Source organism: Echeneis naucrates, chromosome 7 (assembly GCF_900963305.1).
Source record: "Echeneis naucrates chromosome 7, fEcheNa1.1, whole genome shotgun sequence".
Classification (NCBI taxonomy): domain Eukaryota; kingdom Metazoa; phylum Chordata; class Actinopteri; order Carangiformes; family Echeneidae; genus Echeneis; species Echeneis naucrates.
Window position 1 is genome coordinate 12205244 of NC_042517.1, and position 19163 is coordinate 12224406.

At 41.0% G+C, this 19163-nt stretch overlaps 1 protein-coding gene across 1 annotated transcript; it reads left to right on the forward strand.

The window, feature by feature from the left end:
* The first annotated feature begins 16749 nt into the window (after positions 1–16749).
* On the forward strand, positions 16750–18979 carry lhfpl5b (LHFPL tetraspan subfamily member 5b). The gene is made up of 2 exons (XM_029505435.1): positions 16750–17158; positions 18732–18979. Exons 1-2 carry the CDS (start codon positions 16750–16752, stop codon positions 18977–18979), a joined length of 657 nt encoding a protein of 218 aa, XP_029361295.1.
* Positions 18980–19163: the final 184 nt, after the last annotated feature.

Sequence of the window (19163 nt, forward strand, 5' to 3'; positions counted from 1 at the left end):
TTTATGCTGTGGCACTGTTACTTTTCCTCTAAAATACCTCAGAAAACTACATATGTCTGTCACAAGGAGACAGAAAAACACTAGAAAAAGCAGCAGCTACCACATTTGACCCTACTTTAAGGCACAGTGTGACTACTCATAAAAAAATATTGCACACAAGATGTCCAACCTTAGCAGCAATTGGCTCAAAAAGCAAAAGTCATTAAATCCATAGCAATTTGTTGATGTAAATTAAGAATTACATTCCTATTTAAGTGATGAGAAAGTGATCTCAGACAGCTGGGCATTTACTTCAGTAATGATCTGAATAATTGTTTCCCCAATGAAGTTCATGGCCTACAGGAACTGTGCATTGTGCTGGCGGCAGGAGCATCTGTATGTTACCAGCATTCCCCGTTTTTGGGAAAAAAAAAAAACATCACCCATCTCTCTGCGCTGTCTGAAAACATCCACATTCATCTACTTTGAAATGAACATCTGTGGAGCAACGCACTGAAATTTTATTGTGGAAGAAATATTGGATATGAATTCTCTAGATGATTGCGGCTAAGAATTGAATATTGCTTGCTTTAGTTTTGCGTTTTGTTTCAGTCTTCAACGTCTCTGTGGAAAAGCAGACAAGGACATCTGTCGCAATGTTTTTGTGTTTCAGTGCACAAACGACTGACTAATGAATGAATGAGCCATATTTTGGGATGTCTCTGTGCTCCCCTTCATGATAAAGAGTGATGAGAGACAAAGTCGAGGTTGAAGGCACAAACTTGCAGAAAACTGGCATCAGGCAGCGGCAAGATGGCAGGAAGGTCCTGAGGATGTGTGCGCGCTGAATATGAGTTGATGTGTTGGTTAGCACGTCTGTATGTCATTCACTTCACACGTTGCCTGTCACCTGGCTTTGTATTGTCTTTCCTTGCACAGTGTTTTGACACTGACACTTAATTTATAACTATTTAATCCATGCATGTTCTTTTAGTTAGTTCTTTTAGTTTTAGCACAACTATCGAAATAAGGACAAACTGAAAAACAACGAAAATGAGGAAATAACACAGAAATTATCAGCTGTCAGTGGCAGGAGGATGTGGTCAACTTCATATTAATCTGATGCATAAACAGCTACAGTCATTCTCACACTCATTCTTCCATGACATGAAGCAGAAACGTGCTTATACTGAACTGGGAGCACAAAACATACAGAGTGGAGGATCGTGAGATGATGCTTATTCATTTTCACTATCATGTGGCAGAGAAGAGGTAACGACTACATAAGGGCATCACAGGATAGGACTTCTTTATGTGGAGTGTGTGTTTAAAGGCACGACACGTATGTGCGTGTAGCAAAGACTCCACCATAGTGAAACACTGAAGCGGGGCTGTTTTCAGCGGCACAGATGGGAAAAAGGCAGAGTTTTACAGTGGTAGAGCTTTGCCACTTCTCTGTCAGGGAGTCAATTATGTTCAGAAAGAGATTCACAGTCCAGTAAACTGGAGATATTTGGTGTTATAGAGTGCAGGGGAGATACTTCAGACTGTCACTGTAAGCCGGGCGTGAAACCTGCTACAGCATTCACACTTTAAAATGTTTTTGGTGCTGTGAACGTCAGAAATGCTCCTGTGACAATAGGTGGGGAATAGCAGTCACAGGTACAGTTGCAGTTATGCAAGTCTGTTTTGAAAAGATCAGGATCAGAGCTCCAGCTCTGCATGGTTTTTGTTTTTAAAATGCTGCACACGCAACACAGGATTGCTCATTCAAATCATTTCCTCTCGAAGAAAAAGAAATAAACTGAAAGAACTCTTTGCATTTCTTCCTTGAGCGCTGCCATGCATCACAAATTATATTACCTTTCATAATTTCAGTGTGATTGGCAAAGGGAGTGGGGGGGTCACATTTTATTAAAAGAAAATAATACTGGGGGCATTTCTCATATCCTTTAGAAGATTTATTGAAGTGTGAGAACTCAGCTGTGTGTTGGGCTGGCAGCTGAGCAAAGGTCTCCTCCTCTTTATATTCAAACCAAATGTTAACTTTGAGATGAGCTGGGTGGACCAATTGGATTATTAATGTTAATAAGCCAAAGGAATTTGTTGTCAGCATTTCAGTCGTAACAATCCTGAAGAGAGAAGTGATCGCAGGATAACTGAAAATTTGCTTTTCTGCACATCCTCTTTACTTTCAAGGCCACTGAATTATCCGTGGGATAACTTTACATGACAGTTGAACTCTTTTTTGACTCACATGCCTTCACTGACTGAATGGTTTGCATACAAACCACCTTTAAAAATAAATAAATAAATAAATAGATGTGATATCTGGACTTTAGCCGCATGCAACGTCTCTTCACCATCTTTGCAGAAATATGTTTTCTATTCTGTTTGCTGCTGAGTAAACTGACCAATCAATGCATTCTGCTTAAATGCCACGCTGTAACAGACAGGAATGATCCTCTGGGAAGTCATTTAGACATTCTCAGCTGTATGAGCCGCTTTCCTCTGAATCCCAAGAGCAGGTAAACTTGTGAGACACATAGTATGGAGAAGTTTGGGTCCCCTCGCATCTGGAATTCTCTGAATCACACAGTGTTGCCTCATGTCTCCTTTCTTCCACTACACAGGCAACCCATCATCTATGAGTCTGACCTAGATCCAGTCATCCCTGTGCACACATCCTATACATATTCATTGGGCTCTCTTAATCATAAGACAGCCCCTTGAGGGGAAGAGAAAACTCTCTAATTAGCTGCTATCATCCAATGGCAGCTCATTGGGCTGTGTTTGTCTTACCTGCCACGTTTTGTCTCTGTGAGGTACTGCAGGCACTATCAGGCAGCTTCAAGACTGGCTGTCTTCCATAATATCTGTAGTCACTAGTAAAATGAGGTCTATGATGATTTCTTGTGCCCCATTCTATATATATGTGTGTGTGTGTATGTGTGTGTGTATTACACAGAGAGAGAAAAAGACAGAGAGAGACATCCAGTCAAAGTAAACATTACATTTTTCTACTCACAGATAAACAGCCTTTGGCTTCTCAGCCTCGACACTGAAGGGCCTTCATGCAATCTATATCCTACAAATAAAATGAGACCAAAATTTATTAAACAGGCGCTTTCACATTCTACTATAGGGGGAAAAAAAAAAAAAAAAAGATTGTTTGCACTGTCAGTTGTCACTGTAGGCTGATGAAATGGGCAGCACATGACAACAGTGTGCTGAATGAAATTACTGGTTACAAAGAAATTTCAAACCACTTTGTCTGTAAGTCCATACTAATATCAAATATAGATTTCTCTGTGGAAGAGACACACACTTCAGCGCTGTGTGAATGCAGAGTGTTAGTGTTCTGTATTCACTGAGGCTCTTTCATTATGTTAGCAGGCTTGCCAGAGACTCAAAATCCTGCACATCCAACCTTTGTAGTGTCTCGTCTTTTATTAGACTTTCAAAGACAGCCAATGTTTGTGTCCCACCACAGACTTGCAATCAATACTCGTCTTTCTATTAATTCTGACCTTGTTTTTTTCTCTAATCTTAACAAAAACATTCATGCTATTGTCATATACATTAAAAGTGCATTGTAAAGTCAATGCAATGAAATGGTATTTGCCAATGTTAAATAACTCAGAATAAATAAAATAGTAATACATAGAATAGACTAGGAGCCAGTCAACAGTTTGACTGTCTGAGCTGCTAATCATGCTCCTAAAACGCAAGGTTTGTAAAAGGGTGGACGTTGGAAATGTTTAAATAAATCAAACATTATTGAGTGTAAACCAGGGTTATCCTGAACCATTCAATACTGACATCATTATCAGGCAATGTGGCTGATCAAACACTGATCTGCACTTGAATTTTTTGGTTTTTTGTTACAAGCTCATCAGTCACTCGATTTATTAGTTAATACTACAATTAATTTACAATTTAGTGCCAGTTACCTTTGGACAAACACCTGAGATCAGACTTCACAAGTCATGAAGTTAAAACACCTCAGTGGTTAGAAAGCTCCTGAGAGGATCAACTCAGTCCTCAAAACCTCAAGTGCTTGAAGATTATGTACAAATCCCTAAAAAAAAAACAAAAAAAACAACAATCTTCAAAACCCAGAAGGAGCTATTCCATTTTCTGCAAAATGAAAGAGGACCATCCTTCTTCCAGTCTAAAGAGTGACAGTAATAAATGCATTAATTTTTTTGGAAAAAAGTCCAAATATCTTCAAAGGCTGCAAAGAGTGAAAATGCCAGAGACAAACAAAAGCAGCACTAACTTTAGAGTTCCCTGCTTTCTCCAGGAACAATTTACATACACACATTTGTATTTCAGTCCTTGTGTGGACTCACTTACTCTTAGAGAATTGAATACAAAGGGAATTTATTACTTAACTCTTCAGTTCCCCTCGGTTCTGTACACTTTCAGCCCATTTCTTCTTATTCTTCTTTTACCCCCTTTTTCATCTGAATTTTCTGATTTGGTTCATTCTAACTGCGCCATCAGCCCAAATTAAACACTGTACACCTGCTCACTGCACTGGGGAAGGTAGTGGAGCCTTTGGGAGCTCAAAAGCTAGAAGTTGGTGGAGATGGGTTTATATTTGTCAGACGGACCCCAAAATATTATCTGTAAATAAGCAACTGTTTGCTTACACATTCACCCCATCAGTTTCCAACCATCATCCATAATCACTTTCCTTCCTGTGGCCTGAAGTCAGAGAAGGTCCCCAGACCACAGACTTGAACTCAAAACCTCTTTTCCTCTTTGTAGCATACATGTACACAGATACAAGGTGCACAACTCAGATTGCATGGAAAACCCTGCGACCAATGCTCTGACTGTTTAGGCTGATATTGTTGCTCTTGTCGTTTCTGTTCGTCTCCCCCATGTTGATAGTGTTGCTGCTGTTGGTGTTTTTGTAACCCCCCCCCACCCGCCTCCTGTCTTCCCTCTCCTGTTTTTGTTCTGTCTTTCTATCCACTCCTGAGCCTCAGCCCGGTAGCTTTGCCATTAAACCAGTACCACTGCCAATAAAACGCAGAGGGCGACAGGAGGAGAATGTCAGACTCCTCCTTCGCAAAGTGAAAGTGTTGTTCTTGAAAGTGAACGCAACAAGGCACCAGGAATATTCATTCATTCAGCCCCAGCTGATGAACAGAACAGATTAAAAAAAAAAAAAAAAAAAAAACAGAACAGGTTTGTTTTTTTGTTTTTTGTTTTTTTTAACTAATGAACCTCTTTTGCTGTGAGACAACAATGCTAACAACCGCTTTCCATCAACTAAAACTGTTATAAGTTAATGTGGTAGTCAGAGCTTGTTTCCACTGCCACACTGTGGTCAAAAAAATCTGTACCAATGCTAAACCCAATAAAGTCAAACCTGGACAGCATCTTAAGGGAGAAGTACAAAAAGAAAGAAGGAGAAAATGTTTCCCTCCGTTGAAGTTTGAAACTTGAAATGAGTTGTCACAATGATAGACCCAATGGCCCAATATGTTGCATGACTGCACTTGTACAAACAGCATCAACATCACAACTACATGGCTTAGACCAACACCAAACTAGTCCTCAAACATGCCCCAGATATAATGAGCACTGGTCACAAACACACACTTGTACTATTTGGCAGGGACAGAGTTCCAGTTATTTTTGGGGACTGACTGGGTTGCAGGAGCCGCCTGCATGTGTGATCGACAAACAGCATCCAGTGTCAATCAATAAAAGAAAATGAACTGAATTATCTCAAAGGCAGGGAACCTGTTCATCCCCTAAATCCCTGGCCACAGCATCATTGAAATTTTCTATTTCACCTTTCTCATGCAGCAGCAACTCATCAATTAACCCACCTCAGTATGGTAATTGTCGTCATTTAGCCTGTTTTCACTCAATCTCAGCAGCTCCACTACTCGTCTTTGATAAGAAAAGAATGGTTTAGAAGGGCTGCTTTAGGGTAGAAAGGACAAACAAATGCATTCCAAAACAGTTTGACCACATCTGCTTCTTCAACAAACGAGTTTCATCTTCTACGCTACACCCCTGTTGTTCCTGTCCCCACCACGCCAAGAGGCATGGAAACATTTTCCTCCTACTCCTGATCAAAGTTTGCTTTCCATTGTAGGCAGGAGAGACTTTCATCACAGCATTTTCTTTACACTATAACCATGCAAATAATCGAATTTATCCCCTGTGCGACGGCGCTGTATGGGTGGAAGTTAATACACAGCCAGTGATATGTGAGCACTGCTGTGTACGGCTCACAGCAGGCTCAGTGCTCCACCAATGACTCGCTCAGGAGAAATGGCAGGATTCCTCCCACACAGAGATCAGATGCAGGTGCAGCAGAGCACCACTGAGCTGGAGTTACAAGAGGCGGCATCATTCCAGCACAGATATGCAATTATTCCAGAGATCTACTAACGAAATTTAAATAAATAAATAAATAAATAAAACATAGCATGCCAAATCCTGGTATGATCCGAACCACCACTGCTGTTGAGTAAAGGAATGCACCTTTTGTTACCATCCTCACATTATCAGCACAGGATGGCATGACTCCTGTCTCTAAAGTGGACCTACACTTGTGGCAGGATGATTAATGTGACTCCACACCCTCTGCATTATTTGACCCTTGTGGCGCTCACATCTAGATAACGAGGAAAGCCTGCTCTCCATCTAAAGCACCCCCCCTGCTCCGCACACATGCCTTCCAGTGCTGCCATCACAGCCAGAGCTTGCTCCAAGCAAGATTTGCCATTATGGTTTTCCTCATAACAGAACCAGCATGATTTTAGGAGTTGATGGGCATCCACGCGTTCACAGGGGCCAGGGAAAGTCAAAATCTCATCAGTGGTGCTGGTAGCAGTACAGATCTGCTGTGGTGGCGTTAACACCGGCAATTTTTAACCATTTCAGTCATTCCTTCGCCCTCACCAGCCACAACCGCCACATGACTAGTCATAGAAATCAGTGCTGAATCGCCTCCGTTATAATTCATATACGAAACACATAACAGGTGCTAAAGTCAAAGGGAATCATCTCATTTTAGCTTTCTGGAATAACAGATTTGTCAGGGCTTGTATAATACTTTTTTTATTCCCTTTCTGTATACCATCTTAAATAGATTGTCTATAAAAAGAAAAACGCAACAGACAAGGTTTTTTCTGGACAAAAGTCCATTTATGCTCTAATATTTAGCCACAGCTTTACGCGATTGAGCTTGTTTTGTTTCTTTTGTGCAAAAAGGAGGAACATTAAATGACGCCCAGCAGTGTGAGGTGTCGCTTGCTCTTTTCCTCCTACACCGCCATCGTGATGAATCAACTCAAAGTTAATGAAGACTGTAAATCTACAGGAAATAAATCTTCAGCAGAGGCAAAATCCTAACACTAACGCACCAACAATAAGTGATAGCACTGTTAAATGCATACGGGAGAGATTTATTTGCATACTCAATAACCACCTTGAACTGGATCCAGTCACTCTGAACCCAGTTTACAGTCTGTTTACAAGAACTGGCATCATCATCAGTCACTGTTTCATCAGAGTTTGATGCAAATAGTGTTTGTTTGATTGCCATTCTTCTGAAGAGCCTTCTGAAAAAAGAAAAAAAAATGTGCGAATGTGTGAAGAGGGAGCCATGGCACAGAGGCTGTGCCCCAGTTTCATACTGCACGTTACTGCTAACAGGGTTTTCAGTGAGAGTGCAGTCACACTTTTAAAGTGACAACACTCAGTGTACTCAAATATATCAGTATGCTCTTTACATTCTTGGGTGCGCTGTTAAAGGGGATGTCCCAAAATGCACCTCGATAGGAGCAACAACAAATGGAAAACTTAAAAAAAAAAAAAAATTCACACAGCATCATAGCAACAAAACAATGAACCCAATGAAAATATCTTCTGCTTCTCTTTAGCGTTTGAGAAGAATATTTTACGAAATGCAATGACTAAGAAGTCTGAATAATCTAATAAACCACCAACATGTCCAGATCACAACACAGTCAATGTCTTGAAATGTTGGCTGATTGAAACAGCAAGTTTGGCTTTTAAAAACATTTTCTTAGAAATCAAATTAACCTCATGTGATGCGTTGGATGAAGTTTTAATTTTTACAGAATAGTTTATCAATTTCCAATACAGCTCATTGTTATAGTGCATGCTTAGCATGCAGAGGCCCCAGGCGCAAACCTCAGCTGCAACCAATGCCTGTGCTAGTCCCAAGACTGGATAAATGGAAAGTCTCTGTGACTTTGCACGGCTGACTTGCTGCGGCAACCCCGAACAGGGAAAAGCCGAAAGAGGGATGATTTTTTATTTTTTTTTTGTATCAATTTCCCTTCTTTTCCTGTTTGAATGACGACCTGAAGTTATCCTCTGCAATGTAGCTGTCACCCAGAGAGGAAATTGGAATATTTCCCAAAATATCAAACTATGCCCTCAGCTGAAAGTTGGCAGTTTGTCTGATGCCTGTCACTGCATGTCTTGCATCATTCATTGTTAGCAGTGTTGGGCTCTCGTATAGGAACAGCAGCAGTATGAATGTTTAATGGCACACAGTGAATGCAGATGTTTTATGGGGCTGGCACATAGAGACAGAGAGCGAGAGAGAGCGAGAGAGAGAGAGAAATTGAGGACATGGTGTAAACTAATACCTTTAAAGTCCATGGTGTGAACTTGCAGATGAAACAACAGTGACATGGAGAGTGGGCTGGTTCTGCAGTAAAAATCCTTCACAGTCCAATTAACAGTAAGAATTTCCCCGCAGCACTGGCAGCACCGCCTCGCCAAATTTTACTGTCATGGGGGGGGGGGGTCCTCTTTCCTATTACTTCTGCTACAAGGTTATATAACCGCTTGTAACATGGCTCACACAGTGTCTGAAAACAGGCACACACAGTTACAAACTATTTTGAACAAATTTATACAGCTATGGAAATCATATGTAAAAACCAAATGAGCATCTGCTACAAGAACTCAGAGAGCATATACAGTTCGTGATTGCTGCTTTTGCCCTGTTTGGGCATTTGACAGATATATTGATGGTGACATTTCAAAAGGCCACTGAGCATCCTGATTAAAATTATAGGTGTGTTTTCTTTAGTCAATGGAAAGCCTCTGGTATTGCACAACAGTGTACGCATGCAATCAAAATTCAAAGCCTCGAGTCTTTGCGCATCAAGGGAGGTCAGAAGGAAAGAATAACAATGAGATTCACCCCTGATAAATGTGCTTCCTTGTCACAGCGCACTCCCATAACTGCACCGCTGCTGGATTTCTCATCCAGCATGTGTCTGTTCTGAGATGAAGCTGGTGTCATTGCACCAGGAGCAGCTGTGTATGGGAAGAGGAGGCAGTGGTTCCACGGGGATTCAGTCCATCAGGGAAGCTGAATGATGACCCCCATTTTATACTTGATATCATGTTCACACAAACACACACTGGGCTTCCATCCCAGAAACAAAAAGGTGCATCTGCCAAACGTACAGGGAATAAACACATAACTCCCAGGTCCATATGAGGAAGAGAGACTCAGAGAGAGGCAGTGAGACAAATCTCTCCTAACACTCAGAATATTACAGAACAAAAGATGTATTTACCTAATAATCTAAAGCGTGTCAAGACCAAAATATCAACGGCATGGCATGTTAGAGTGAAAACTCTGAATCTAATTTATGTTCAGTATTGATTTTGTCGAGACTGTGTGTAAATATACTTGTGAACATTGAGGACAGGGACAGTCTGTTCCTTATCCGGCAGCTCGTTTTACTCAAAGTATGGGAGGAGTACATAATCTGTCCTCAGTAGTCACGCTATAATAACTCACTCCACTCAATACACCTAATGGCATACTGCCCCCCCTTGGACAATCCTGACTAATAAAAGTAAAACAGAGGAAAACTATTTAGAGACATTCCCTGTGTTTTTCTTTTATTCTTTTTTATCCTCACCAAGCGTGAATGTCTGTAGTGTGGGAAGAAATCTCATTAGTGTGACACCAAACAAACGAGCTGCCACAACAGCAGATGCCTCAGTTATCCCAAATACAGTGGTGCCGGGTTGTTGAGGGTGAAGAAGTCCATTGTGCATCTTTTCTCTGAAATAACAAGATGCGCCTGGCTGAGGGTGATTTTACCAGAGATGGGATGAAAGAAAATTGGCTGTAGAGCAGCCTGGACAAGCATCTATGATGCTGTGCTGCCATAACTAAAGTGGGGCAGCATTAGTGCAGAAATCAGCTCAGACATCAGTGAGGGGAGCATAAGGCTTGTGCCGCTTGGCGAACAAAAGCTGTTGCTTGGTGAGGAGCACAAACATTTGGCTGCTCATCTCTTGTCCTGGGCAGAGCTGCTGAAAGCATTAACACACCTGCACAAAAGTAGCAGGACATTATGTCCAAACATTTTTTCTACAGGGAAGCTGAGCCACAATACAGCTGAGGGTCAGAATTTCTGAAGCAACACAAGGTGGTGTTTACAAGGATAGTACAACAAGCACTAACTCAATGAAATTAAAACTACACAAATGAAGGTCTACTATGCAGCATGTACACTCAAAGAGCTGTGATCACCTTCCTATATACAGGTTTATGCTAAGTAACAAGACTACTTGAATCTTAATATTCCCCTTAAACCATCACATTGGAAGCACCCTCTTCTGGGCCAGTCATATACAAAATAACTACCTGGGTTTAAGACTGTTAATATCCAGATGAATTGCCCCTTAATGCCCAATTTACTCAATCTGAAATTCACTGAACTGTGGCGAGAACTGGCAGTTTGTTTTGAATCCATACCCTGAAAGCAGCATTTTTTTAATTGATGCCTTTACTAGCAGACGGTAATGAGTCATGTAACATTAAACAACCAGAAAGAACATGTGATGGTTGAATATTTGGCAGATTTCTGGATAAACATTATGATAAACTCAGCTCTCCGTCTCCCAGGCAAATCTTAATCACATCTAGGAATAAGCATGTCGCTCATTTGATGAAAGCTGGCCATAAATGTAATAAAGCCGCCAAGGTTATTAGAACTGCCTCTGGCCATTTTACTCACACACCTTGTATTGGATTATGGAGAGAAATATGATGAAACGAGGAAGTAAAACTTGCCCATTTACAAAACCACTAGGGGAGATTTAATGGCTTGTGACTGAATCCATTCATACACATTAAGACTTAAAGCAATGACTATGTGCAGATGGTTATCACAGCTTTGTGAAAACTTGCAGACATCTTGGATGAAGGGATGTCAGTATACCTTTGACCACGGAGTTCATACTTGCAAATCATAATGTCAAAATTACAAAACCATCATGATTTAAAAAAAAATAATAATAATTACTTTTTTTGGGGCAGTTTTTGTTTGTTTCCATAACTAACTGTAATAACTGTACAAAGCTTTAAAATGACCAGTTGTTTTTTTTGTTTGTTTTTTTAAACAAACCAACTCTGAATACAAGACAATTTTATCCCATCACCTTGAAAGTGCCCGATAAACAGAATATTATCACTAAAATCCAGACGATGGAGACCAATATTGGCACTTATTTAGAGTTATGTGTCTGAGAAAGTGATGCACATATCAAAAGTGAAAGCACATTGTTAGATCTGGAAAATAATTCATTGACGGAATGATGCTCTACAAGTTTGTCACTATTAGCACTTTCACACAGTCATGGTACTATGATAGCTAGTTATCCGTATTTAGCATAAGAATAATGGATTTTTTTCCCAAACCAAACTTCAAATAAGCCTTATCTCATTATTATTGGCCTATATGAAGATGCACTGCCAAAAGGAAAAGAACAAATGTAGAGCAACTAAATTATTCATATGTAAATAAATTTGCCTGTTTATCGGTTTACAGCAGTGTGTAAGAATATATCGTCCTTCCTTTGTGTGTATTAAACATGGATGAAGCCACAAGTTTTCAACCTAAATGGGGATCAATTCCCCACCAGAACCCCACATTAACTATATGCAGCATTTTGTTATCCCCATGTGTTATACCAGCTATAGCTTGCAGGGAGACAGGTTAAATGTGTTTCTCTTCCCTTTTCTCTTGCCTGCCTCTGTGACTTCAAAATCTTTTGGCAGCTCGTCTTAACAGCCTCTCTGAGCTGCAGAGAGAGACTGAAATTATTGAACACAAGGATAAACAAACCTGAATGATGGAGGTCTAAACGTAACAAGGTGGAAGAGCTCAATCACGTTTAATTCAAGACTCACTCATCTCCAGTAAAGACCCCACTCTGAGTCCTTTCAGTGTAAACAGTCGTGTGACTCATATTTGGATGACAGATCTTCAGGTTGTCCATCCTGCAGCAATTAAAGATCCCTCAGTCTGCTGTGATTTTTTTTATTATTATTATCTGCTCTTGAATTAGTAGCCAACAGGGACCAGTTGTCAGGAGCAGAGAAAAGAAAGCAGCCGATTCACTGATCTTCAGCTGGTTTCTGCTAACAAGCATTATTTTTTGGAAAAATGGGCCCCGGAAATAAATGATTGTGAATGTGAAAACATTGATTAACATCGGAGAGTTAATTACGGCGGACCAATAAACAAAGTTTACACAGAGGCGGCAGGACAGTGTTGGAAATAACCTCTAAAAAATGGATTCAATCGCGACACGCACCGCAAAAGATGGCGATGTTAGCTCATGTTACTTCAATCAACTTTAACATGTTAAGCTTGGCGTATATCGTTAGCATTAGCATTAGCATTAGCATTTAGTTGGGGCGATGGGGACAGGTGTCTCCTTAAACGCCGCTCCGGTCCAAAGTGAGGAATGACCGAGGACGTACGAGATCACTGGTCTAAGCTGAGAGGAGAGCTTCTGTAGCTCAGACTTCAAATTTAATACTGGTTCTTATATAAAGATTAAAAACGCCATGCCGAACCATGCTAACCCCCAAAAGCGTGTTTGCCGCTCACCTGAGGGAGACAAAACTCCGAGGCGAAGTGGAGGAAGCAGGCCAGGAGGTCATGTGACTTTATGGGGAATGGGGGGAAACCTGCCCCTCATGTGTATGTCTGACACACCTGTTAACCTAAACGCTGTTCTTCCCTTCAGGGAAACAGCGCTCTCTCATGCCAAGGCCTCTGTCGGCAGGGTAGCGCTCCATGAAACACCAACAATGGTTAGGAAGTGTTTGAGGGACAACAGCAAGCAGTTCAGGCCTGAATTCCCAAGATCTCAATCCAATCCAGCATCTGTGGGATTTGCTGGACAAACAACTCCGATCCATGGAGTCTCCCACCTCAGAGCTCAGCTTCAAAGGTCCAAAGGGAACCGGGAGGTCATCGTAATGTTGGCTGATCAGTGTATCCATCCATCCACCATCTGAAAGAGAATCATTTGATTAAATATTCAGTAGAAGTTAAAATTAACTATCAACTATTTAGTATCTGCCTCGATATAACAGCTGCGCTTTTCCAGACTTTTTATACCGAGTTCTCACACTTTGTTTTGACTCATATTGTTTTGGTGGCACAGAGAGAAAATCTCTTAACAGAAACAAACAAAGGTTTTCTCCTTTGTTGGCTTCAGTGAAGACAAAGCCAAAAAACCTTTGGAATAGAAGATGGTAAATTGAAAAAAGCCAACGCAAACAAGGTTTCATTCCTCTCAGGAAACAGGGATAAATATTGAGCTTTAATTTTTCTTAAAGAGACAGCGGCACCTCCTCCAGTTTATAAGAAAGGTGAGAGAGGAGATAGACAAAGAAACACCTTTGTCCATCTGCTGATGACAGCAATGGAAAGAGAAGCAACAGTGGTGGGGAGATGCTTCATTATATACTTCCTCTTAACATCTGTGATAAATCCAGCACAGCAGTCCTCAACTGTTCAGATTAGGTTTCATCTTTATTTAGATGCTATAACATACTCACTGGACAAGGTCAGCAGCAGGTATTCATGAATTGACTTTTTAATTTGTAACCAGGGGCCATGAATTCAATGAAAGTGAATTTTGGACTTCACAGAATTCCCTCATATCACCACAGGCTTCCATTATTTATCATCTTAAAACAGTAGAGGTGCAAGGTTTCTCTTAAGCCAGAAAAAGGAGATTTTCTTTCCTCCAAGTGTAAGGTATATCTTTGATTGTGTTTTCCGTCTTCCCTTCAAGGGATCACTGACGAAACAGCAAGCTTGATTAAATCTTGACAAGACAGATTCTTCAGAAGCTGTCACATGAATCACGGATTATGCCTTATTAGAGCAGCACTGGAAAGTGCACACACACACACACACACACTTATTTTTTCCCCCACATGCTGGTTTTGATCAGTTTTTTCATCTAAATTATGACACTTCTTCACCATCTCATGCTTTTCACTGCATTCTTCAGGCAGAGCTGGTGGTGTTTCCCCGTCTGTTACTCCCCCCCACCAACAGCTGATTGTCCCTCCTGAGCCACAGGGAGCCATCAGTGGTCCCCTGGGGACTGCTCATCCCTGAATACTGCTTCTCCACAGCATGGCATAATGCGATGCAGAAGGCCCCGAAGCTCCTTGGTCCCCACTGTGACTGGGGTCCAACGGGCACAGATGGTGGTGTTCACTGTCTGGCTGCTTCTGTCAGTTTTCTTCCCAAAGTGACTGTGGCCAGAAAAAGCAATGAATGCAAATCACTAAATTTAAAGGTAACAATCGCTGATAAATGAGAAAGTTGTGCTCTACACTGTAAAAAAAAAAAAAAAATGTAAATCGCAAAATAACAGTTAAAAGTATGGCAGCGAACACTTACCGTCAAAAGACGGTAAGTGTTCATACTTACTGTGAACATTGTCTGCGTTTTTACAGTCAAACTGTAAAAACAGCTCATTTTAAAACATTGCTAGAATGTTAAATGTATAAATCTGACCCCAATAAAGAAAAACATTGTGGGAATAAATTGAAATTACCTCAATGAAGTGAAGACTGTTGTTTTCATACAGTAATCTTTGGTGAATTCACATGTGTCAGGTCTGGACTAGAAGGAGGCCTGAGGTGCAGAGAGAGAAAAGGCTGTGGCAGATTTTATTTAGGGAACAAAAAAACCACTATCCATCCAAAGGAGGGAAACACAAACTCTCAGGCTGCGAGGCAAAAGGCAAAAAGGCATAAACAGGCAATGAAACACTGTGGACTTTGTCGAGATCTGGGGACGAGAGCCGTGGAGCAGACGAAGGATGAAACACTCTGGCACAGGACAAAGGCAGACGCACACAACATATACAATATACACACACACACACACACAAGGGTAACAGGGAACAGGTGGAAACAATCAGGGATCAGGGCAGGCTGGTGGCACATAAGGGAAGGGCAAGTGACCTGAAACGAGAGGGCAATTAAATTTCAAAATAAAACAGGAAGTCACAAGACAACACAAGACAAGAACCCCACACCTCACCGCATCGTGACAATATGGTCGCCCAATCCATCCACAAGAACTGCCCATCAAAGTACAGAATTCTGGATTTAAAGCACAGAAAAATGACATAAAATCACTTTTAAACACCCACTTTAAGACCTATTAATGGGATTCTGAGAGCTTCAGGATTTTATTTTATGTGATTATCCAATCTATTTACGGTAAATACCTGGTAAATGTTGATTTTATACTGAAAAAAAAAACAAGATCATGTAATTACAAGCAACTCTCCAATATATTTACAGGCTTTTCCCTTAAATGTTAAACATTTTTTGATAGTAATTAAAAGCAATTTTCCATTATATCTCCATACATCTCCAGGATGTATGGTTCTGGCAAACACAAATGTGCTGTGTGATTTGAAGCTGCCCGTATGTGTATAGCGTTAGGTTTTCCATAAATGTGTCATCTAAAATGCGAAAATCAGAAATTTTCACTGTTGTTCTGTTCACTGTAATACAGTGGACAACAGTAATCTTAATTCATAAAAATAAAATAGATTTCTTTTGTCAGAGGCATTAGGGGTTTTTGTTTTTGGTTTTTTTTTTTTTTTTTTTGGGGGGGGGGGGGGTTTCAAACAAGCAATACTCCAATATCAAGGAACAATCACCCAGAGCAATATTAAATTTAATATCAGCAAAAGTTTATTTTAAGCTTTCTGTGCATCAGCTACATCAAGCTGTCCACATCCAAAGGTTTGCTCGCTAAATGCTCACTAAATCTTGAAGAATAAGATTTAAAATGTATCAGCACAAATGACATTACCTACAATGACATTCCGCTGTGGATTAATAAAGTCTTTCTCAGTCGGATTGGAAACAGTAAAAGTCTGGTTATAAAAAACAAACTGTAAAATCCAATGTTTTTCTATTCCTGAGAAACTGACATCCCCTTTTTCTTAATGGGCACCATAAAGACTTTTGCAAGCTTTGCTATTCAAATGTTTGAGAAATGCTCTTCAGCTATCAGTCTGTGCGGGTTATTGTGGCTCTTTATTCAATATGAAAACATATTTATGTATTTATGGGTGACTGTAGGGAGGTAACCAGGTATTAAGACTGAGTGGGAGGAGAAAAGTATTTCAATGTAAACTTCAGCACCTGCCCGTGATGTCAGAGTTGCGTCATTAATTAGAGGTAAGGTGCTATCCAGGGTGCTGAATCCTGAGCCAGTTCCAAAGTAACCACAGCAGGCGTGCGTGTCTGTGTGTGCGTGTGTGTGTGTGTGTGTAGGTGAAAGGGCGTGTATGAGGACTCGGAGGGCCCGTCGTGTGGATCTCGACCAATGATTAAACATTTACTCCGGCCCCAGACCTTTTTCAGAAAGCCCGCCACAGCTCGTCATGGATCTGCTTCCAGCCCAGGAGGCCGCTAAAATCTACCACACCAACTATGTGAGGAACTCCCGTGCCATCGGCGTCATGTGGGCCGTGTTCACCATGTGCTTCGGCATCATCACCGTGGTGGTCTTCATCCAGCCCTTCTGGATCGGGGACAGCGTGAACACCCCCCAGGCCGGATACTTCGGCCTCTTCCACTACTGCATCGGCAACGCGCTCACCTCGGAGTTAATCTGTAAAGGCAGCGTCCTGGACTTCAGCTCCATCCCGTCCCCCGCCTTCAGGACCGCCATGTTCTTCGTCGGGACCTCCATGCTGCTGGTCGTTGGCACCATGGTCTGTTTCAGCATGTTCTTCTTCTGCAACGCCGGGAACGTCTATAAGATCTGTGCCTGGATGCAGCTGGCCTCAGGTGAGGGGGGGGGGGGGGTCCACCTGTAGAGTTAATGTTCTTGGGACAAGACTATATTAAGTTAAACTGCATTAAAGAATGAGATTGAAATTATACACCAGATGCATAGTAATTGATTGAGGAATGTTATTAACTACGATTGGCTTAGAAGAAGACAACGATGAAGAGTATAATATGATTTATTTTTTTTTTTTACATGAAATGGTTTATTCTACTTTACCAGCCTACAAGACATGGGACTTAGTTTAAAGTGAACTCCACTCAAATCCAAATCCATTCACCTATTTGACTTTCATTTTTCATTTATTTCTCACAAATCCCCATTTGATTATCTCACTACTGATATTCAGGCATCCTTCATCGTGGTTGCATGTGGTCATGAAATTGAACATCCAGCAAAATCTTTTGAATCTTTTTTGAAGTTCAGCACATTAATATAAAAACTCCAGACAATGAGGTAGACCTGTGCTTTATCTGACAAACTGTTCTCTTCATCTAAGTTTGAGGTGCTAAACTCATGAGTCACCTTCTCACCTCTCTGGTTTCAGGTTTGATGTGCGTGTTAGTTCTTGATGTGCTGTTCTTCACAGAGGAAGCCAATACGGCATCCAGTTTCAGACTCTGACACCTCTGATGGCAGATTGGTTACATGTAACAAGATCAGGTGTTGCTTTGTTGTTAACTGATCTAAACCTGAACCTAAAACACACCAGGGCTACAGAAAGTGGCTTGACAAAGGCTTATGTAACCAGCGATAGAAGAGCATTACAACAATCAAAATGTCAAAATCCTTTAATTAAAATACAAGTGAAAAGCGAAGAAGTATTAAAGCCAAATGTAGCTGTTTGTGAGAAAAACTCTTCACATATGGAAGTAGATGGGAACAACTGATGCACATTGAGTTGGCATCTTTTTTGTGTTGTAGCTACAAAAAACATGAAGTTGTGTGACACAAACTTATTTTTTTTTGTGTATATTTTGTGAGCTTTTGAACTGTCTTTCCTCTTTGGGTTGAATAGTTGGGTTGGGCTGGCAGTTAAACAAAACTAACTGAGATAGAAGAAAAACCGACGATAGAAGTTTGAAATGCTCGCCACCCAAAGAAACATTTTGACAAAGATCCAGAATGTTTTTTGAACAATAGTTTGGAAACCCCAAGTTTAGTTTAATTTAATTTAATGCAAAATAATACTTTTTTTTTTTTCAATTAAATGTAGTGGTTTGTAGTAAAAAAGCATAAAGTAACATAAAATGGAAATATTAAAGCCTGAAAGCAACATCAAACTACTTTTTGAGTAATTCGACTCAGCAGATATTTTCCAGCACATTGCTGCAAAGTTCAGATTTGTGTGCAGACACAAATAATAAAAATAAAAAATAAACCCAGAGGAAACTTCACCAGATGCAACCCACCCAATATTTCAAAGTTATCAACATCGTACATCAAACACACAGCGCCACTCTGCCTCCACATGTACATGATACCTGCTGTATCCTGCAGTCAGGCCTCACAAACCTCCCTCAGAATTGATTATCAGAATAAGAACACACAGAAGGTCTCCCTCCCCTGCAGCTGTGTTGATGGTAATGGGATGCATGATCTACCCGGATGGCTGGGACGCTCCAGAGGTAAAGAGGATGTGTGGCCAGAGGACGGATAAGTACAACCTGGGGAACTGCACTGTGCGCTGGGCTTACATCCTGGCTATCATCAGCATCCTGGATGCCCTGCTGCTGGCACTGCTGTCCTTCACTCTTGGCAACCGGCAGGACAAACTGCTGCCGGACAACTTCCAGGTGGAAGGAGCAGGTGAGGGCTAATGCAAAACAAGTGAACTCAGATCTCTGAGTGTGAGTGCTGACTGGCGGACTTTGCTCGGTACTTCAGGCCTATTACAAATCATATCAGAACTTCATTCTTGAGCTAAATTGTATAAACGCCATTCAATTGTTGTTTGGCATTTTTGATCTGGCCACATGATCTTCAGCATTGGATTTGCGTATA